Source organism: Misgurnus anguillicaudatus, chromosome 3 (assembly GCF_027580225.2).
Source record: "Misgurnus anguillicaudatus chromosome 3, ASM2758022v2, whole genome shotgun sequence".
In the NCBI taxonomy this organism is placed as follows: domain Eukaryota; kingdom Metazoa; phylum Chordata; class Actinopteri; order Cypriniformes; family Cobitidae; genus Misgurnus; species Misgurnus anguillicaudatus.
Genome location: NC_073339.2, coordinates 5,833,812 through 5,856,230, shown reverse-complemented (window position 1 = coordinate 5,856,230; position 22,419 = coordinate 5,833,812). Strand labels below are relative to the sequence as shown.

General features: G+C 37.3%; 2 protein-coding genes and 1 pseudogene across 4 annotated transcripts in view; all 3 read right to left on the bottom strand.

Moving 5' to 3' along the window:
- Positions 1 to 1,223: 1,223 nt before the first annotated feature.
- Positions 1,224 to 11,076, bottom strand: LOC129443964 (NACHT, LRR and PYD domains-containing protein 12-like; annotated as a pseudogene).
- LOC129443962 (NACHT, LRR and PYD domains-containing protein 14-like) lies at positions 11,073 to 19,531 on the bottom strand. 3 transcript variants are annotated; one of them, XR_012364334.1, is made up of 11 exons: positions 19,423 to 19,531; positions 18,940 to 18,987; positions 17,740 to 17,877; positions 17,366 to 17,413; positions 15,354 to 17,160; positions 14,864 to 15,034; positions 13,978 to 14,151; positions 12,249 to 12,425; positions 11,862 to 12,035; positions 11,446 to 11,768; positions 11,073 to 11,349 (listed from the first exon to the last, which is right to left on the bottom strand). XR_012364334.1 is itself a non-coding variant. In XM_073860187.1 (10 exons), exons 2-10 carry the CDS (start codon positions 18,968 to 18,970, stop codon positions 11,675 to 11,677), a joined length of 2,814 nt encoding a protein of 937 aa, XP_073716288.1. In that variant the 5' UTR covers positions 18,971 to 18,987; positions 19,423 to 19,531; the 3' UTR covers positions 11,073 to 11,674. The 3 variants fall into 3 exon arrangements, 2 of the variants coding, with proteins under 2 accessions (XP_073716288.1, XP_055060241.2); XM_073860187.1 differs by having other exon boundaries at positions 11,073 to 11,768; XM_055204266.2 differs by having other exon boundaries at positions 11,073 to 11,768; positions 18,940 to 18,990; positions 19,423 to 19,522.
- A 1,481-nt stretch (positions 19,532 to 21,012) lies between these two features.
- LOC129443956 (NLR family CARD domain-containing protein 3-like) overlaps positions 21,013 to 22,419 on the bottom strand; it is a 36,416-nt gene continuing 35,009 nt past the window's right edge. The window contains exons 9-10 of the mRNA XM_073860191.1: positions 22,219 to 22,395; positions 21,013 to 21,978 (exon numbers count right to left, since the gene is read on the bottom strand). Of these exons, the coding sequence (XP_073716292.1) occupies positions 21,798 to 21,978; positions 22,219 to 22,395 (358 nt within the window). The 3' untranslated portion in view covers positions 21,013 to 21,797. The remainder of the gene's footprint in view (positions 21,979 to 22,218; positions 22,396 to 22,419) is intronic.

Genomic DNA, 22,419 nt, shown 5'->3' with positions numbered 1-22,419 from the left:
AGCAAATCTTTTTCCTGTCTTACTGAAAAAGGAACTAAAGATCTCTAACTCTCCATATTCATATCCACTGTGGGAGTGTCCAGTAAAGCAATAAGCAAAGTTAGTAAATCAACAACTAAAACTGAGTTCTTTACACTCTTCTTATCTTCACTCCATAGATGAGACAGAGGTGCAATGTCAAAGTTCATTTTCATATAATAAAAGCCAGTTATATTTATATTTCATGTCTTCAAAATATACAAAGCAAAAATCAAAGAGTTAAAATTTCAGTTGTTAAAGGGGACATTTCACAAGACTTTTTTAAGATGTCAAATAAATCATTGGTGTCCCCAGAGTACATATGTGACGTTTTAGCTCAAAATACCCCATAGATAATTTATTATAACATGTTAAAATGGCCGCTTTGTAGGTTTTTGCAAAAAATGTGCCATTTAGGGTGTGTCCTTTTAAATGCAAATGAGCTGATCTCTGCACTAAATGGCAGTGGCCTGGTTGGATAGTGTACTTTAAGGGGCAGTACTTCCATGAATGTGTATGTTTATATTTCATGACTAAGTTTGAAGGCAAAAAATCCTATTGAAATCCTTGATTCCTGCGGCAAACAAATCTGGCAGCTGTACACATTGTCACGTTTGGCAGTAATTATTCCTGTGTCCACTGCTTCAGTCGAACAGACATTCTCAGCCCTAAAATGAATTAAAACTTATGCCAGAAATACTACTGGACAATCTCGACTTTCAGCATTAGCCTCCGTGGCGATAGAAAAGGATTGTCAGAGGCACAGGAAGATATTTTCGGTAAGGGGTGCTGGGGGAACGTAGAGTATGGAACGTAGAGTTATAGACTTCTAAAGTTGTTCAAAAGCTCTGTATTCTGCAGACCACTCTACCCATGTCTTCTTTTAAAAACTCACTCGCCCCTCCCAAACTTTTGATTAGTAAATTAATTAAATGATGATCTTTACCATTATGTACCAAGCACCACAGAATTACACTATTAACTTTTCATAACGAATGTGGTGCATTAACACAAAGTTAACACAACCAGGTCTAAAACTAGCAAGCAAAAAGTCAAGTGTCAAGAATCCAACTAAAACAAACACTAATCACAATAATGGTGACTTAAAATTAAACAAAACATCAACATCTAAACCTAATAAGTGAATTGTGTTTTCTACAGCAATATATTTACTGAACATTCAGAAATAATGTTTTATAAAATAATAAAATGCAATGTTTCTTTATTATTTACATAACAATCAAACAAGTCAATATAATAAACATTGTTGTTTTAAACATTGTGTGAACATTAAAACATGACATTGTCATAACGTTTGAAAATGGTAAAATGTAACATTCCTCCAGTGTTCACACAACACAAAAACGTTCTTAGAACGTCAAGAAAACTGGACACTTTTTACATTGGCGGAATGTTGGGTTCTTACAGGGAACGTTCTTAGAACTTTTGTCTGTTAACTGGGAATACTCAATATATGGAGTAGTTTAATATGTAATTATGGTTTGTTCAAATAACTTACAATATTTCACAACGCCAGCATGTGAAATATTCTCCTAAAAACACTCTGGTCTTGTTTCTTTCTTCAGAGGCCTTTCTCTTCGTGTCATGCAATTTGTAGACACTTTTTCTCTTGTGACCATCAGACATTTTGAAAAAACACGGTGAGAACGCGAGTTTCAATGAATGGCTGAAGTCGTAGCCCACCACACATATACACCTCAAAGTGCGCATGTGCAGAAAGCGAACCTAGGGACGAGCACGTACCTTCATGTTGACCTTACGTCAACATATCATCTGAATGATTGAAAACTAGGATGACCAATAATCTTGATGATCCACCCGGAAAAAGAAAATCTTCCGCTCTACCTTTAATAAATAGGTGTAAATGTGAAGTAATTTTAAGTAATAAGTCTTTATCATCTTACTAAGTGTATTTCCTCTTTGAAAGAAATATGTGGGGAAAGCATATAACTGTGCCAGAAACCAAACCAAGTCAGAGCAGCTCAGACTCTAGGACTTGAAGTCAATACTCCATCTTTTTGCAGATTCATCAATCCACTTCATTCAGTTTCCCAGTAAGAGTGTTGAGACAGCGTCTCTCTACACAAAACCTGAACACACACATTCAATCTCTTATAGCTTCTCATTATGTGCTGTGCTTGAATCCAGTGTGAGATCACAGGTCTCTGCACACAAGACAGAATTCAATATTTATAACAAGAAAAACAACAGAAGCAGAAGACGCATGTATACACGTATATACATTTTCCAACCCATCCTACTCAAGATTCTCCAGTCTGTAGTTTGGATCTTTCACAAGATCAAAAAGCATCTTCAATCCTGACACTCCTGAAAGATTATGGCTCAAATCCAACTCTCTTAGGTGTGAGGGGTTTGACTTCAGAGCTGATGCCAGATAAGAAAAGCCGTTTTCGGTCAATTTACAGCCATATAATCTGTACAAACATAAATAAAGAGCTAATTTGAGACAATGAGAATAATATTGTTCTCATATTGTCAAGTCAACACTTGTCATACTGAGTTGTGCGGTTTTATCTAAACATACTGACCTCAATTTTGGTGCTGTTAGAGATGTACATTGTATTTTTGGGAAGCATAGATCTATTCAATACCTCAATTTCTCCAGTATACATTGTGGGCTCTTCAGTCCACCAGAGATCAGCTTCACTCCTAAATCCTGTAAGTGATTTAAACTCAGGTCCAGCAATTTCAGATGAGAGTTTGATGATTGTAGAGCTGATGATAAAAGTGCACAGCACTCAGTAGTGAGATTACAGCCTGTCAATCTAAACAGAAAACAGAAGAAGAGCGTCTTTGTCAGTGATGGACAGCATTCACTTTTATTATTGGTTCACATTTGTTGAGATGCCAGAGCGTCGTGTAATGTAAATTAAAGCACAACGCACTGAACGTGAATGACATGTGACTTGTAAGCTTATAAATTAGGCTATGTACACGCTGCAGATAATTTCAATTATGAAATCACAGGTCAGCGCGCCATTGGCTCTGTATTCCCAGGTGGCTAGTTTTACCCTACTACCTCATTCAGACCACCAGTGACTAACAATCCCAGATTGCAAGCAACCATTGATACAATGTTAAAATCGTTGATTTGTCAATGTTAATCCGATTGAATCAATATCACATTTGCAAACTCCATTAATATTGAAAAAATATTGAAATTTGAACAAACCACCATTATGGTGATAAGTGTTTGCTTTAGTTGGGTCATTGACTCTTGTGTTTTAATGTTAAGATATTTTTGGCAGTTGAAGCAGTGTTTTAAAATACATACATCTGTTGTTGCAAAGAAAATTAAAATCTAATGTGATCAGCAGAGCAACATGATGTCATTCATTTCAATAGAAGCTTGGCGACTATCTGCGAGCAACAGTGACCATTGGCAATCGGATGGGGTGTGTCCAGCAATGCAACAATGGTGAGAAAAGTTTAACTTCATGCAAATGATGAGTGACTTATGGGAACGACTACTAATAAGAGTGAAGCAGGCAGGTTTACGTCTCTCGTCAGTTACTGGAGTAAGACTAGCAACCAGAATTAGGAACACCTCCTAATGATCTCTCTGAAAGAGACAGGCGAAACACTGCGAAAAAGTCACTGGTGTTCTGAGCGGGGCATTAGAGTCAGTGGAATGGCAGAGAGCAGTGTATTATGAAACCAATGAAGTCAATTTATTTATTTCAGCAAGGTTAAAAAAATTAAAAAATGCCAAAAGTAGTCTTCTTGACAAATTACTTTGTCGCTTTTTAAAGGGACACAAGGCAGCATTTTTTTGTTGTTAATAAATCATCTTCGTAAGTCAGTATATGGTTAAATGACTCATTACATGACAAATGAAGACCCTCTCGCCCGCCCCTACCGTCTGTAGGAAGAATACCCCACTTGCAAGTTCGCTGTATCCGACCCGGTGTCCTTCAGTCTCGTAAAGTCTTAGATATAGAAAGCATTTACTCCCAGACACTAGGGGGAGCTAGTAGAGAAATAATACTCAGACTTGCCTTGTGTGCCTTTAAACTTTGTTGTGTGTAAGCATAGATATGTATATAAAGGCTAGATGGCTCAAGGCGGAGTCCCTAACGGCATCACCTGGCGGCCATCTTACGACAGGGCGCTCGCTCACTCGTAGCATTGAGTTTAATGGTGCAGGTACTTTTAAATGACCATAACTTGCTCAATTTTCTACCGATTTTCAAACGGTTTGGGTTTTTACAAACGTTATTAACGTGGCTATAATTCTGGATGCTTTAACATGTTTCATGAATTTATTTTTTATTTTTAGTATAGGTATGCAGTGTCATAGGTACATATTTGACGTTTATAACAAACCAAACCGTTTGAAAATCGGTAAAAAATTAAGCAAGTTATGGTCATTTAAAAGTACCTGCATCATTAAAACTCAATGCTACGAGTGAGCGAGCGCCCTGTCGTAAGATGGCCGCCAAAATGCGGACGTTGCACTCATTTGGCCAGCAGCGCGGATGAGCCATCTAGCCGTTATATACATATCTATGTGTGTAAGTGGCCCTGACATCAACAGGTGTATTTAAAGAGTAACTAAACCCTAAACCAATTTTTTTTAGTTAATGATCTGTAAGAATATGGCTTTATTAGTGCTGTTCATTGATTTGAGTAACTTTTTTGTCATTTGGGTATAAAGTGTTTCAATGCTAGAATATATGGTGTAAAAACCTCTGAGTGCTGCCCTCTTCGGGTGGAACGGTGGCTACTGCAGTTGAATTTTCCTGTTGGATGTTGCGGTACTGCGTGATGTAAGTGGTACTATCCTACGTAAGGAGGTTCAAGCTCACCACACCCTTGTTACGATCTTACCACACACTTGGTACAAGCTTAGTTCATCCCCTCTTTCTCCATTGGGATCTGCCCACTTTTCTTGCATTTTTCAAATATTGTCAGTGGTTGGAGTTAGGCTCTGACCAGGGGTTTAGTTACTCTTTAACCTTTTTTGGTGCTGTGCTTGTCCAATTTGCCCTTAAAGTGCCAGACTGATCCGATTTCGAAAGTTACCTGTATTGGTGTGTCATGTAGCTGTAAACAATGTGCAAAATAGTTAAACCAAAAAGTGCACGATAAATAAAGTTATTGGCTTCTAAAGTAGGGAGTCGACTCTGAATCACATTTTCGAGTCATAATATTTTTCGAATCTCCTGCCTGTTGTCTGTCTACGTATGAAGGCAACACTTTGCATAATCTCCCCCTACAGTCTTGCCCACAAGAAACGAAAACCCTGAACTGCCCACAGACACTTCCCCTAGTTAGTGTGTTAACATCATGTCGATAAAACACAGTGTTTTAGCTGTTAAAGCAAGTTTGTGTTGTTTTCACTATAAAAAGATGAAGTTAAAAAGATCAGTGGTTAAAATTTATTTTTCAGTGCAGGATTTGCTAAATGCTTGGCCATGAAAGATACTTCATTTGGAACAACATGCATCTACTTACCACAACCTGTAAGTATAATTATGATGTTATGTGTTTATCCCCCCCCAAGTCTTTTGAATGTCTAGTTTACTGTAATGTCTTATCATTTGCACGTCTTGTTTCCTGTTTAGCTGTGGCGCGGTTTGCTTAAATTAGTGTAAAAAAAAGTCTATCCCCATTTATTTTACTTGGATAAATGATGAATGATGTTTATTGATGTCAGATTTCCTACTCTTAATTTCTTGTCAGTTAAGTCATGTTAGCACTAGGTCAATGCATGTTGCACTATTGTTGAATTGTGCGGAGACTGTGTCAGTTGACCAATCAGAGCAGAGTAGGCTACCGAAAGATGAGGTTAAGGCGGACTGAATCTTTGAATGTTGTTGGGGACTCTTTAACAATATTACTTTTAGATTTTTGTACTGAAACAAGACAAAAAAATTGTCTTTTGTTGCAATGTGTAGTTATGAATATATGTCGTTTTGTGAATTTCAGTTTCAATACCAAGAAATATTTTGTCTGTATTATACACACAGGACTCTTACTACACAACATACTTGAGTTTTTCCAGTCTACAGCATGGATCTTCCATTAGTGCAGAAAGCAGCTTTACTCCTGAGACGTCTGGGTGACTGAAGCTCAGATCCAGATCTCTTATGTGATAGGGGTTTAACCTCAGAGCTGAAGCCAGATAAGAAAAGCCTACTTCTGTCACCCTGCAGTCACATAATCTAAAAACACACAAATGAGAATCAGGCTGGACATCTGGAAATTATTTTATTAGTCTAACTCCAGCCCTACTGTATCTCTGACTGGCCCCATCCCAGCTAGAAATAAAAAGTTCTAAGAACGTTCCATGAAAGTTCCCAATGTTCCCAAAAACATTCTGCCAACGTTAAAAGCGTCCATTTTTTTTAAGTTCTAGGAACGTTTCTGTTGTCTGAATGTTAGAGTAATGTTACATTTTACCATTTTTAAACGTTATGACAATGTCATGTTTTAATGTTCACACAATGTTTAAAACAACAGCTGTTTATTATATTGACTTGTTTAATTGTTCTGTAAATGATAGAGAAACATTGCATTTTATTATTTTATAAAACATTATTTCTGAATGTTCAGTAAATATATTGCTGTAGAAAACTCAATTCACTTCCTAGGTTTAGATGTTGATGTTTTGTTTCATTTTAAGTCACCCTTATTGTGATTAGTGTTTGTTTTAGTTGGACTCTTGACACTTGACTTTTTGTCTGCTAGTTTTTTCACCATGATAGAGATTCATACTCTGATTCTTGATGTTTTTGCATCCCAATTATACAGCGGATATTTTTGTCCAAAGTTTCTAAAACTCCTTAACTCTTTCACCGCCAGCATTTTTTTTAAAAAGTTGCCAGCCAGCGCCAGCATTTTTCATGATTTTCACCAAAGTTTAATGCCTTCCAGAAAATTTTCTTCTTCAGATATATAAACATACAATATACCAAATGAAAGAACAGACCCTCTGCTTTCAAACAAAAAAAACGTTTCATCCTTAGGTTTCTGCAAAAACATCACATTTTGAGCAAAAAGCAGAGATAATTCCATGTTTGTGACGGATTTTTCATAGAGATCCCATTCAGAGCGATCTTTAAAACAGACACGGACATGCAGCAGCTTGCCATAGGGCAATACTTCCGGGTTTAAAAAGTTGCGGAAGGCTGCCACCTGGTGGATAATCGTGGTATTGCGGAAAGACGGAAAATCTCGTCATTGGCGGGGAAGCGTTTTCTCTTAATTGACGAGATATCTCGTCAATGGCGGGGAAAGAGTTAATGACAAACGGCCGCGAAAGCACTGGATCTCATCCAAATCCTTGACAGAAAATAAACTTCTGATTAGCAAATGAATCAGGTGATGATCTCCACCACCACGCACCAAGCACCACAGAATCACACCATTAACCTTTCATAACAAATGTGGTGCACCAACACAAAGTCAACACAACCAGGAAAAAACCAGCAAGCAAAAAGTCAAGTGTCAAGAGTCCAACCAAAACAAACACCAATCACAACAAGGGCGACTCCAAACTAAACAAAACATCAACATCCAAACCCAGCAAGTGAACTGAGCCCTCCACAGCAACACATCCACTGAACATTCAGAAACAATGTTTTATAATGAATCCGTGCATGTCACAAACTATCTCATGCAAAGTGAAGCCCACAAACCCTCTCATGCGAGGAAAAGCTAACATTAAAAATGTTAATGTGAAACTATGATGATAATAACAATAACTATTGCCAACTATTGTCATGAAATACCACTATCGGCCCTATGCTTGATGATCGTCGATACACGATACTATCGTTTATCGGCAGAACCCTAGCGATCACACCAGCAAAAAAGTACCTGGGTATGGTACACATAATGTAAGTACACCTCAAGGATCCATTGCCCATATAGGGGCTTAAAATGACTGTTTCAAATAAGATAAAACAAGTTGGAAAAAACCCTAAAACAATTAAAACTTGTTCCTGTCTGTCTTCAATCTCTTGTTATTACTCTTTGTGGTCTAAATCACTAAATACATTTTATTTGTAGTTTCACTACATTATACTAATTTAGTCAGATACTGCTACATCGCCATTTGGTGAAGCTGAAGATGTATATTTAATTTTTCATGCATAGATCAGTTAAATACCTCAGTATCTCCAGTTTACAGTGTGGACTCTTCAGCCCATCAGAGATCAGCTTCACTCCTGAATCCTGCAGGTTATTGTAACTCAGGTTCAGCTCTCTCAACGGAGAGTTTGATGATTGTAGAGCTGATGATAAACTTTCACAGCACTCCGCAGAGAAAGTACAGTCTGTCAATCTGAACAGAAAACAGAAGCAAAGTGTTTGTGTCAGTGTAAATAAAATTAATTTTCTTTGTCTAGGTTGCATTTCAGGTAATAATCAGTCATGAGTCATGACCTAATGTATAAAGGGTTGGGTTTATAACCCATAGGTCGCAGGTTCGGGGAGACAGCGACTGAGGGGTTAAGTGGTACATCAGTGGTATGCTATCTTTAAGGAAAATGTGCATGAATTCCACTGATTTGATATTGAGGTAAGGGGGCTCACATTCACTCTTGAGGGGGGGCAATGCATTTTGCAGTACACCACTGGTTGGTATATAGTAAACATCAGTTACTAAAATTCTACTATGTGGGAAATAAAATTAAAAATAGCTGTTTAGTAAACTACTCACTCAGCTTTTCTGCAGCATCTCACAGCTGGGATCAGTCTCATGTAGTTTGCAGGTGATGTGTTGTACATCTTCATGTCAAACTTATCCATCACCTCTTCTGACATCAGCAGTATGTAGGTCAACACTGAACACATTGAAGCTGAGAGTTCTCTTCCTGAATGATCACCTAAACTCAGGTATCGCTGGATTTCCTCATGTAATGATTTGTCTTTTAGCTCAAGTAGGCAGTAATATAGATTAACCGAAGCTTCAGCTGGGATGTTGTGGTTTTGTAATTGTTTAATGTGCTCTTTAACTTTTGTGATGCTATCTGTGCTGTTCACAGTGACATTAAACAAACCATTCAGCAGTGTCTGATTGGATTCCAGTGAAATGCCTAACAGAAACCTCAAGAAAAGGTCAAAATGCCCTATTTCACTCTCTATTGCTTATCAACAGCTTTCTTCAGTAAGTCATGCAGAGTAACTTTTTTGAGGATCTTTCTAAAAAAGAATAAATTATTGAAGAAAAACTGAAGCTCCTCCAGGTTCTTGTTCAGGTAGCTCATGAACACATGTAGTGCAGCGAGGAACTCTTGAACACTCAGATGTACAAAGCAGAAGACCTTCATCTCATGAAGTCCAGCTTCTTTCTTAAAGATCTCAGTGAGCATTCCTGTGGACTCAGGTGTGTCTTCATTTACATCAATATCACACTTTTTCAGCTCTTCCTCATAAAACATTGTGTTTCCCTTCTTTAGCTGTTCAAAAGCTAGCTTGGCCAATTTTAAAATCTTTGTTTTATTTGAATTCAACAGCTTTGCATAGTTTCTTTCAACATCTTCATCATGTTTCCTGTTCTTCATGGTCATCTGTATTATAAGGAAATGAATGTACATTTCAGTGAGTGTTGTGGGAATCTCCTCAGTCTTGTTCTCAGTGAGAGTTTTCAGAAGAACAATAGCTGTAATCCAACAGAAGACAGGAATGTGGCACATTATGTAAAGACTACGAGATGTTTTGATGTGTGAGATAATTCTGGAGGCCTGAGACTCATCTGATATTCTCTTTCTGAAGTACTCTTCCTTCTGTTGATCAGTGAATCCTCGCACCTCTGTGAACAAACCTACAAACTCTGAAGGGATTTGATTGGCTGCTGTTGGTCGTGAGGTCACCCAGACAAGAGCTGAGGAAAGCAGATGACCTTTCACCAGATTTGTAAACAATTCATCTACAGATGATCTTTCCTTAACATCGTCCAGTATTGTGCTTTTAAAATTTAAAGGCAATCGACTCTCATCAAGTCCATCAAAAATAAATGCACGATTACATCTTATAGAGATTTGTTTTATTCATATCTTTCAAATCAGGATAAAATTTACTTAGAAGCTGCTGGACATTGATCTTTTCATCTTTAACCAAATTAATCGCCCGGAATGGAAGCAGGAACATGGCGTCTATTTTCCTTCAGCCCAGTCCAGGATGAACTTGTGTACAGAGACAGTTTTTCCAATACCAGCGATGCCTTTGGTCAATACAATCTTTTTATTTGTCGTTCTTTGTCTCAGTGAACTGAATATATCATTGCAGTGGATTGGTCTGTCCTGTTGTTTTTTACTCTTGAAAGCTTCATCAATCTGTAAAATCTCATGTTCTTCATTAAGTCCTTTAATATCACCTTCTGTGATAAAGATCTCTGTGTAAACATCTTTCAGATATGTTTCTTCTTCCTTTTTGACATCAAAAATGCGCTGTACTTTGTCTTTCATTTTGGCTTTGTGACTTTGTGACAAAAAATGCTCTAAATCCACTGTTATTTAAAAATCAATACAAATTTTTGCATGAATTAACCTGGATCATAGATTTATGGTGACAAAGGATATCATAATACTTTATAGTAACTTAGAAGAGTCAATAATACAGAGCAAATTAGAATGAATACAAACGTAACAATGTATTAACCAAGTAGGAAAAACATCATTCAGAAGCCAGTTTACAATCCGATTAAAATACGAAACAATCACACGAAAAACCATTGCATACCTGATAAGGATGAAGATCTGGTTACAGATTCCTCAAAAAGAAATCAAAATACATGATGCTGTGCCAGGACAGCATCATGGGGGTTCCTTTCTGCATATAGAAAATCCCACCTGATTTTTTTACCATCTTCCAGAGAACAAAGCATTGTGATAATGATATACTGATTGGTTCTTGTAAACCCAGGGGTGTTGCCTTATATGCATACACTGGGGGATTGGTTAATATGTCTAAGGTAGGAGGTGTCTCCCAACAATAGGTGAAGTTTGCTTTCTGTTATTGTTACAGATTAACATTGGATCCTGTTGTCATATTAATAAACCCAATGCAAGACCAGATTCAGATACTTTGTATATGCAGAGTGTAGCATTCCATATACAGTTTGTCCTGAGAGAATGTGAAGAGGGGAAATGGGGAGGAAGTGAGGTAGGATATGACCTCACACCATGGAGTAGTTTTCTCAGGTGTAGATGTGAATTCTTTGAGAGGGGTTTCAGATGTTATTTTGACAGGAATTAGAAAATGGTTCCCTGTGGATTCAGCCATTTGGTGCTGGCTTACAAATATCTTTTGTCAGGGTTTGGCACCACCTTACAAAACATGCTACAAACACATCAGATGCTGATTTCAATGATAGAGGTATTGGCATTGAGATTGGCAAACAAAAAAGTATTGCAAGTTGAGTAGCATTTAGTTTACCTTTTCAGCCATATCTGCACTCTTTCCCTTGATCATTTTTATGGATTTGGAAATCTTATCTCAGATGTTTCTCCATGTCACTTTTCACAGCACCTTTTACACTTTCTTTAAATGAATGAAATGCTGTCTCTGAATCTCTGCTGTAAAACTTGATGCTCCAGTGCGTTTATGTTGCTCGCTTTGTGTTGTTGTTAGATATTGTTCCATGTCTGACCTGTTCGAGATTGTGTCACAACTTGGTGGGAAAAAATGGAATTATGTTCCCAATTTGTTCCCAGATTGGTGGAGCAACTTCGCTTACGAACAATCTCACAAAATCCAATCTTTAAACACAGAGATAAACATGTCACATTTTGCACTCATATTTGTATCTGCATAACACACAATGTAGTCAATTGTCTTACTCCCCAACTTACTCAAGATTCTCCAGTCTGCAGTTTGGATCCTTCACAAGGGCAGAGAGCAGCTCGTTTCCTGAGGCTCCTGAGTTATTGAAGCTCAGATCCAGATTAATTAGGTGTGATGGGTTTGACCTCAGAGCTAAAGCCAGATAACAAAAGCCTTGCTCTGTCACTTTACAGCCAGATAATCTACAAACATAAATCAACAGTAAATTTAAGATAAACAAGAATGAATGAAATCAAAGTTGTCAACACTCAAAACCGTGACACAATATATCGATGCCCTGAATGAGATAAAAACTATTTGGTTGCCTTTGAAATTGGTTTTCTGTGTATAATAATTTAAATGTGTATGTTTATGACGGCAGCTCAGAATAAATAAGCAATGAACTTTTTATATACGTCAGTGTCTGCAGTTTACAGTTTGGGCTCTTCAGTCCATCAGAGATCAGCTTCACTCCTGAATCCTGAATCAGTTTATTGTTACTCAGGTTCAGATCTATCAGATGACAGTTTGATGATTGTAGTGCAGCTGATAAACGTTCACAGCACTCAGCAGTAAGATCACAGCTTTCCAATCTAAATAAAGAATTAAGGTAACATGTCAAGTTTTTAAATTTCATTTGTCATATGTACAGATGTCAGTTCCAGTTTGTACATTTAAGTGTGTGATGTGAGGCAGTCTTCGGCAGTACAATATAAAATGTTAAGTAAGACAGAGTTAGTATATAATATTAAAATAAAGGTCCTTGCAACAAACATTGAAAGAAAAATATGTATGTGCTTATGACTTGCGAACGTAATGCTCAGTTAAATAAACCAGGCATGATGACGTATGCAGCCTGCTCCCAGACTGAAGCATTCAGATTGAGAAATGGCAATCGTGAAATTAAATAAGCACTGCAGCCACCATTTTGGCCATTTTTGTATACTGCACAAAATACGGGCATAGTTGCTCACTCTCCGTTGACTCTGATTGACTCTGGTGCTAGCGTAGAGTAAGGAGACCCAAACAATAAAGCGGTGATGCTGGATTACATTCCAGCACGTCATGAGCCGTATACATATATAATGTCTATGGTTGAAGGTACATTGGTTGTACACTCATTACTATGGTGCATTATGGGATTGAATGAGTGCACATGATAATGTCTACTATAATTTCGGGCACCACTACAGTCCCTGCTAACAGAGAAAAATTCCAAACATTCACCAAAACATTATGCCAACATAAAAAGTGTCCTGGTTTTTGAATGTTTTAAAAACTTTTTGTGGTTGTGTGAATGTTAGAGGTGTATTACATTCTATAATTTTCAAATGTTATGACAATGTCATGTTTTAATTTTCTTACAATGTTCAAAACACATATTTTCTATATTGTAAGAACTTTTTGGCGTGTTATTTAAATGATAGAGAAACATTACATTCTGTTATTTTTACATTATTATAAAACATTATTACTGAATGTTTAAGTGCTATAATTGGGTCCCCAGTGCTTCTATCAACCTAGATAACGTGAAAAAGAACAACCCAGTAACAGTTTAGGTAAACTATTCTCTGCAAGCATGTGAAAAAATAGGTCATTGAAGTTTGGCTCCCTTCCTGGTGTCAAAAGGGGAAATTATTACAATAATACTGCCCCTTAATCTGCACTATCCAACTACGGCACTGCCATTTAGTAGAGAGAGAGAGAGAGAGAGAGAGAGAGAGAGAGAGAGAATAATTGACAGCACAATTGAGTTTCAAATTCAACAAACCTCCATCACGGTGATCAGTATTTGCATTTCATCAACTTGTTAGCATTTAAAAAGCCACCCAAAAACAACACATTTTTGCTCACACCTACAAAGTGGCAATTTAAACATGTTATAATAAATAATTTACTGTATATGGTATTTTAAACTCAAACTTAACATATGTACTCTGGGGACAGCAAAGATTTATTTTACATCTTTAAAAATTCTTGTGAAATGTCCCCTTTAAAGTCGCCATTATGGTGATCAGTGTTTGATTTAAGAGTTGGACTCTTGACTTTTATCTTGCTTATTTTCCCTGCATGGCTGCTATAACTTTGTATGTTAAAAACAAAGTTGGAGAAACACAACATCCATTACAAAATATAAACGTGTACCTGAGTGTCTCCAGTCTACAGTTTGGATCTTCCAGTAGATCAGAGAGCAGCTTCACCTCTGAGACTCTTGGGTTATTGTTGCTCAGATCCAGTTCTCTTATGTGTGATGGGTTTGACCTCAGAGCTGAAGCCAAATAAGAAATGCCTTCCTGTGTCAACTTACAGTAACATAATCTACAAACACAAACAGTAAAGTTTACCTGCAACATCTACAGATTATCGTATCAGTCTGATGAGTGTTTACTAAGCACAGGCCAATCACTTTTCAAACCAATCTGTTATGCAGAACACCTTGCTGTGGACTGACCATCTATCTAGCCAACGTTTTCAACTCCAGTCCTCGCAACCCTCTCCCAAAATGTTTTAGACGTCTCTCTCTATTCAACTCTTCAGCTTGTTAGTGTGGTAATTAGGGAAACAGGTTTGTTCTACTTCAGCGGCACTGCTGCTTTACACACCAATCGGCGAGTGACATCACAGTAACGCGAGACAGATGATGAGAGTAGAACGTTCTGATGGTACTGCGATGCCACATACTGATCATTCTGTGCAGCTCCGCATGAAGTTGAGCAGGCCTTTTATGGAAGCTAATTAATTGAATTTTACATTATTTAATATAGAGAGACAACCAAAACAGTGTGGGGGGGGTCACGGGGTCAAGTTGTTGTTACGGCAGCATTGGTCTGGTTTCTCAATTGATTCTATCAAACCCCGATTCACTTGCGTAATCTTACATCATCATCAACGAGCACATACAAGAGGATGTAAAACACAACACAACATATATTTTTTGTTTTCTATTGTTGGTGTTGTCATGGATTACCCTACCCACTCGTCATTGGCAGGGAAGCGTTTTCTCTTAGTTGATGGGAAAATAGTTAAATACCTCAGTAACTTCAGTTTACAGTTTGGGCTCTTCAGTCCATCAAAGAGCAGCTTCACTCCTGAATCCTGCAGGTTATTGTGACTCAGGTTCAGCTCCAAAATATGATTTGGCGAATGTAGAGCATTTGATAAACTTTCACAGCACTCACCAGTGAGATTACAGTCTGTCAATCTGAACCAGAAACAGAAGCAGAGTGTTTATGTCAGTGTGAGTAGCATTTATTTACTGCATGTGGTTTACAGCTTAGTTGTTTATTCTTCATTTGACACTTGTCACTAATATAATTATATGAAAATAGCCGGTTGGAATCACAAATAAATCCCTTTAGGGTAATAAAAGATCAGGGGCCAGTTGCACCATCTGGCCGTACACTCGGTTGTCAGACTAGTCTGGACATAAAATGTGCTTTAAGGTTTTATTCTATACATAAAGCTCTTCCTGGGCACAGGCCCCCTATTACTTTTTAAAGTGTTAATAAAAAAGCACTCACTTAGCTTTTCTGCAGCATCTCACAGCTGGGATCAGTCTCATGTAGTTTGCAGGTGATGTTTTGTACATCTTCATGTCGAACTCATCCATCACCTCATCTGACATCAGCAGTATGTAGGTCAACACTGAACACATTGAAGCTGAGAGTTCTCTTCCTGAATGATCACCTGAACTCAGGTATCGCTGGATTTCCTCGTGTAATGATTTGTCTTTTAGCTCAAGTAGGCAGTAATATAGATTAACTGAAGTTTCAGCTGGGATGTTGTGATTTTGTAATTGTTTAATGTGATCTTTAACTATTGTGATGCTCTTTGTGCTGTTCACAGTGACATTAAACAAACCATTCAGCAGTTTCTGATTGGATTCCAGTGAAATGCCCAACAGAAACCTCAAGAAAAGGTCAAAATGCCCTGTTTCACTCTCTATTGCTTTATCAACAGCATTCTTCAGTAAGGCATGTAGAGAAACTATTTTGAGAAGCTTTTTAAAGAAGAAGTTAATTTCATGATTGAAGAAAAACTGAAGCTCCTCCAGGTTCTTGTTCAGGTAGCTCATGAACACATGTAGTGCAGCGAGGAACTCTTGAACACTCAGATGTACAAAGCAGAAGACCTTCATCTCATGAAGTCCAGCTTCTTTCTTAAAGATCTCAGTGAGCATTCCTGTGGACTCAGGTGTGTCTTCACTGACATTAATATCACACTTTTTCAGCTCTTCCTCATAAAACATTGTGTTTCCATTCTTTAGTTGTTCAAAAGCTAGCTTGGCCAATTTTAAAATCTTTGTTTTATTTGAATTCAACAGCTTTGCATAGTTTCTTTCAAGGTCTTCATCATGTTTCCTGTTTTTCATGTTCATCTGTATTATAAGGAAGTGAATGTACATTTCAGTGAGTGTTGTGGGAATCTCCTTTGTCTTGTTCTCAGTGAGAGTTTCCAGAAGAACAATAGCTGTAATCCAACAGAAGACAGGAATGTGGCACATGATGTAAAGACTACGAGATGTTTTGATGTGTGAGATAATTCTGGAGGCCTGAGACTCATCTGATATTCTCTTTCTGAAGTACTCTTCCTTCTGTTGATCAGTGAATCCTCGCACCTCTGTGAACAAACCTACAAACTCTGAAGGGATTTGATTGGCTGCTGCTGGTCGGGAGGTCACCCAGACATAAGCTGATGGAAGCAGATCACCTCTGACCAGATTTGTAATCAATTCATCTACAGATGATCTTTCCTGAACATCATTCATTTTTTTTATTTTAAAATTTAAAGGCAATCGACTCTCATCAAGTCCATCAAAAATAAAAGCGAGATTACACTTCTTATATAGATTTGTTTTATTCATATCTTTCAGAGCAGGATAAAATTTACTTAGAAGCTGCTGGAGATTGATATTTTCATCTTTAATCAAATTAATCTCTCGAAATGGAAACAGGAACATGGCGTCTATATCCTGATTGGCTTTTCCTTCAGCCCAGTCCAAGATGAACTTGTATACAGAGACAGTTTTTCCAATGCCAGCAATGCCTTTGGTCAGTACAATCTTTTTATTTGTCGTTCTTTGTCTGAGTGAACTGAATATATCATTGCAGTGGATTGGTCTGTCCTGATGTTTTTTACTCTTGAAAACTTCATCAATCTGTAAAATCTCATGTTCTTCATTGACTCCTTTAATATCACCTTCTGTGATAAAGAGCTCTGTGTAAACATCATTCAGATATGTTTCTTCTTCCTTTTTGACATCAAAAATACGTTCAGCCTTGTCTTTCAAGTTGGCTTTGTGACTTTTCAAAAAATGCTTTAAGTCCTCTGTGGTTAAAAAAGCAATACAAAAAGGTTTTAATCTTCATTTTCATCATAATTTCCATCAGCTAATTTATAGTCAATATTACTAGTGCAGAAATGTTTTTATCAATCCCAGCAAAAGCAATGATGCATAGTCTTTTAATGCTAAGTATATTTTTATCTAAATAAATGTTAAAATAATTAACGAGAGCTCTGAGGTCTGGTGCACCTTGTTTTACTGTATGTTTTCCTGCTGTCTCTGAGGACGCTTGTTGCTCTGTGAAGAATAACAGAAGAGCACAGAATTAAAAAGAGACTTAATGAATGAGAAAATGTTAAATAATGAAGATGTGGAGATATTGTAACGAAAGATGCAGAAATTCTATTTGGTTAAGGTTTGTGGCTTTAAATTGTTAACTTTAATGTCATCATACAGATGTTATCTTACTCCTAAATTGATCAAATTTCCTTTTAACAGAGATAAACATTTAAAGTCTCTCTCTTCCAGAAATACAAACTATGAGTCACTGAACTGTCCCTAAATGACTATTGACTCATCTTTACTGTTTATTTAGCAACCACAAAAGCAAATCTTCACATTACCTGCAGAGCTTGAGCCATAGATGTTTACTGGGCCTGATATGATGTTTCCAGTAAGTACAGGAGCCTTTATAGCTGCACTTCTGTCAGCTTTCATCTCAACATTGACTGTCAATCTTCTGTCAATCTGAACTGCAGCATCTGGTACGGAAACATTGAAGGAGAGATTTAAAATGTTGTGATACCATTTTTCTCTTCCCAATACCAATTCTGATACCTGGGCTCGGGGTATCGGCCGATACAGAGTACCGATCCAAAAGGCATTTCATTTTTTAAATACAAAAGTAAAATAAAGCTATTTTAAAAACACTAAGTGTAGCCACAATGTGGTGAAATGCGAGACTTGAGTGTAACCATCATGTTCTTCGGAGTAAAGCGTCTTCAAATGCTATAACAAGTTCATTTTAAAGTTATTAAAAGTTGTGCAACCTATCGAAAATCCAGCATGGCATTTGAGACATGTCAACATTTTATTAGTCTGAAATACTAACAAACAGCAGACATACAGCTGCACGCTTTCATTTCATTGCCGCTCTAATGCTGCGTTCCAGGCAGGTTTTTGAACCCGTCACGACTTCAAACCCACGACTTACGACTTTGAACTGAGAGTACGCGTACCAGGCAGCCTGTAACCCGTGTTTTTCCAACCTTCTACATGTGAAAGTGCACTGGAACGGCAGTCAAACCCGTGACTTCCCACCCGTGAACTCGTACTAGATCGATGTACTCGCAGTTAAGTCGTAAGTCGCGGTTTTGAAGTCGTGATTTACGGGTTACAGTTTGCCTGGAACGCAGCATAAGTAAACAGTGGTTGCGTCACGCCTGTGGTAACTTCCTGGTGTTTGCATTCAGAGCAGCAAGAAATTAGTTTCGCTTTGCAGCGGTAGCTTTAGCATGAGCTATAATGGGCAATTACTAGGTTTATAAAGAAAATGGTATCGGATCGGTACATGGGTTCAAGTACTCGCCGATTCCGATGCCAGAATTTTTTTGTGGTATCGGCCGCAGTTCCGCTGGAACAACTCTAAAAAAATATCTCCAAAACTGATTATTAGAAAAGTCAGATTTGTATGTAGCCTATCATCTTTAAATTAAAATGATAATTTCTTGTGTTTGTCATTTCTTGTGTTTCTAACAATTCAAACTAAAATTTCATGTGGTCTTATGCACTTAAATCTCTTTAAATGTGTTTTTCAAACTCACCCTGTGTTTTCTTAAGCTGAGTCGATGCCATCCTTCTTCATTCACTTACTGCTGGATAAGAGCAATCAGATTTGAAATGGTAGTTAAAATATTTTTGGTCAGTGAGACAGTTTTCACACTTTTTGTGCTGTTGTATTAGATCAGCTCCACCTTAAGACATCATGTCCATGTTCATCAGTTGAATATCGCTCTTTGCCCTGTGTGTGGTTGTTTCCTGTATTTTGTTTTTCATTGCGTTTAATTTGTTACATTTAGGGGTGGTTTCCTAAACATGGCTTATCCTAGTCCCAGACTAAAATGTATGTTTGAGCTGCTTGATTCAAAAACATCTTGTACTGTTTGCATTTGTGCTTTTAAAACCGCTGTTTGTATATTCATTTTTTTTGAAGATTTGGTCTTAAGTTTCAATATTCTGTAAAACTCTTTGAAGTCTACAGTCAATGTGAACTAAACATACATATTTAAGTTGGTATATTTGCTTACCTTAAATGATGATTCTCTTTCACAGATCTTCTTCCTGTCTTATTGAAAAAGGAACTGAAGATATTTAACTCTCCATATTCATATCCAACGTGGAAGTGTCCAGTAAAGCAATAGGCAAAGTTAGTAAATCAACAACTAAAACTGAAAGTTTTACACTCTTCTTATCTTCACTCCATAGGTGAGACAGGGGTGCAATCAAAGTTCATTTTCATATAAAAAAGCCAGCTATATATTTCATGTCTTCAGAAACACAGCAAAAATTAAAGAGCTGAAATTTCAGTGTTAAAGGGGACATTTCACAAGACTTTATTAAGATATCAAATAAATCATTGGTGTCCCCAGAGTATGTATGTGAAGTTTTAGCTCAAAATACCATATAGATAATTTATTCTAGCATGTTAAAATTTCCACTTTGTACAGTAGGTGTGAGCAAAAAATTTGCGGTTTTGGGTGTGTCCTTTAAATGCAAATGAGCTGATCTCTGCACTAAATGGCAGTGGTCGAGTTGGATAGTGCAGATTAAGGGGCGGTACTTTAATATATTTTCCATGAATGTGTATGTTTATATTTCATGACTAATTCTGAAGGAAAAACATCCCATTGAAATCCTTGATTTCCTTCAGCATACAAATCTGGCAGCTGTACACATTGACACATTTGGCAGTGACTATTCCTGTGTCACTGCTTCAGTCAAACAGACATTCTCAGCCCTAAAATGAATGAAAACGTATGCCAGAAATACTACTGGACAGTCTCAACTTTCAGCATTAGCCTCTATGGGGATAGAAAAGGACTTATTGTTGTACAACAGAGTGACCGAACTCTTCTTGAGGAAAGAAAGGAGGATGGATTTTGTGTACAAATAATCCGTAGGCTAATTTGGTGAGTTTAATGCATTTTATTTAGTAAGAAAATAATATTTGTAAAATGTAAATTTTGTGGATATCACTTTTTTAATAGTAAAACTTTGCATTATCCTTAAACAATAGACTGTCAACAAAGTAATTTGTTACACTTTTGATTCAGTTGTTAATTTTTTTCAAGAACCATTTATGCTATTTCTTTTCCAAAAAAAGTTTGCCTTAATTCACAGCAAAACCCCCAGAGTTAAATGAACACTGACTGCTGGGTGTAAATATTGTCCCAATCTTACAGATCGTTGAAAGTAACTCTGAAGCAGAGTTATAAGCTGGAATCTGTAACTTTACCTTCTCTATCAACGTCTCTGTTTAAAACTTAAAGTTGCATTTTACATCTTGTAGAGTTTGTTGGCTGTTTCATTTAAAGTCACCATTATGGTGATCCGTGTTTGTTTTAGTTGGACTTGACTCTTACCTTGTTAAGTTTCTTTTTGGCTGTTAAAACCTTATGGTGTGGTTTCCCAGACAGGGATTAGCTTAAACCAGGACTAGGCCTTAGTTTTAATAGAAAATATAACTAGTTTTAACAAACATGCCTTACTAAAAACATGTTGTGCATTTTGAGGCAAACACTAATGCATTTTAAAATATGTCAGTGCAAGTTGTTTTCAGTTTGGACAGCTCTTACATTTCTTTTAATATAGGACTAGTCTAATCCCTGTCTGTGATTAAGGAATGTTTGTTATGGCAGAGAAACAACAGTAGTGCAACCTGTCTTATATGTAATTTTTTATAGCATTTTGTTATAAACACAGTGGAAAAATATTAGTTTTAAAACAAAACATAATAAGAGAGAATCAGACCTCACAAGTACGCCCAAAACTGTGACCCGTAAATACATTTTCAGGTCTGCAGTAAAATGTTTGGACACATGGTAGCTATCCCAGCAAACATGCTCCTGTGGGACAGAACAAACCCACATTAAACTCCAAGTGGCCCTTGAGCGGTTTTTCCCTTGTGGCCCCTATATAAGGGTTGTTCGCGAGCCAACCCACTGTTACCATGCCCACAGAAAACCCACACCGGCTCCATATGGGCAGGTCTTTATTTTTAAGGTCTTTATTGTTGCCAACATTTGCATGTTTACATGTACTGTACAACAAACATTAGAAAACAAAATGGGCTTCATTCATGTAATCCTCATAAATATGTGTGAATGTAAAATTTGTAAGTAATAAATCTAAATGTATCCCCATCTTTCTCACTATCTCCTCATTGAAAGGAATATGTGGGGAAAAACATATTATTGTGCCAGAAACCAAAATTTTTATTAAGCCGCTCTGCCATTCGCTGAAGACCGCATCAAGGGGTCAAAGGAGGCGTTGATATGCACACTTAAAAGCATCAAAATGACAGATGGGATACCCTACAGACTTGTAGACTAAACAAGCATGCGCAAATTAAGGCCACAAGACTGAAAGTCCACATAAAGTGCGCCATTTGGGACAGGGCCACTTATTGCTCAACATCATCAAGATTCTCCAGTCTGAAGTTTGGATCTTTTGCAAGATCAAAAAGTTTCTTCAACCCTAAGACTCCTTTGAAACTGTGGCTCAGATCCAACTCTCGTAGGTGTGAGGGGTTCGCTGAAGACAAATAACACAATCCTTTCTCTGTCACCCCACAGCCAAACAATCTACAAACACATGAATCAATGGTAAAGATGAAATGATTAAAATGAGTAAGACAGAAGTCCTCAACACTAAAACACCTTATACATCTCAGTACCCTTAATGAGATATAAAAAGATTTGGACGCATCTTTAATTGGTTCATTGTGTGTAATTAAGTTATGTATATTAGCACTCATTATAATGAGTTCTGGTACAGCTGAAGATGTACATTGTGTTTCCATCATACATAGATCAGTTAAATACCTCAATATCTCCAGTTTACAGTTTGGGCTCTTCAGTCCATCAGAGATCACCTTTACTCCTAAATCCTGAATCAGGTTATTGTGACTCAGGTTCAGCGCTATCAGATGAGAGTTTGATGATTGTAGAGCTGATGATAAACTTTCACAGCACTCAACAGTGAGTTTACAGCCTGTCAATCTAAAAGGAAAACAGACGCAGAGC

What these genes read in the sequence shown, in the direction of transcription:
- LOC129443962 (XM_073860187.1), bottom strand. Translation starts at nt 18,970, where the DNA reads ATGGCATCGACTCAGCTTAAGAAAACACAGG. An exon ending in AGATGCTGCAGAAAAGCTAA is followed by an intron (nt 15,035 to 15,353) that starts GTGAGTGCTTTT and finishes TTTCTGGTTCAG; the next exon opens with ATTGACAGACTGTAATCTCA. An exon ending in TGTAAACTGAAGTTACTGAG is followed by an intron (nt 14,152 to 14,863) that starts GTATTTAACTAT and finishes TTGTGTTTGTAG; the next exon opens with ATTATGTTACTGTAAGTTGA.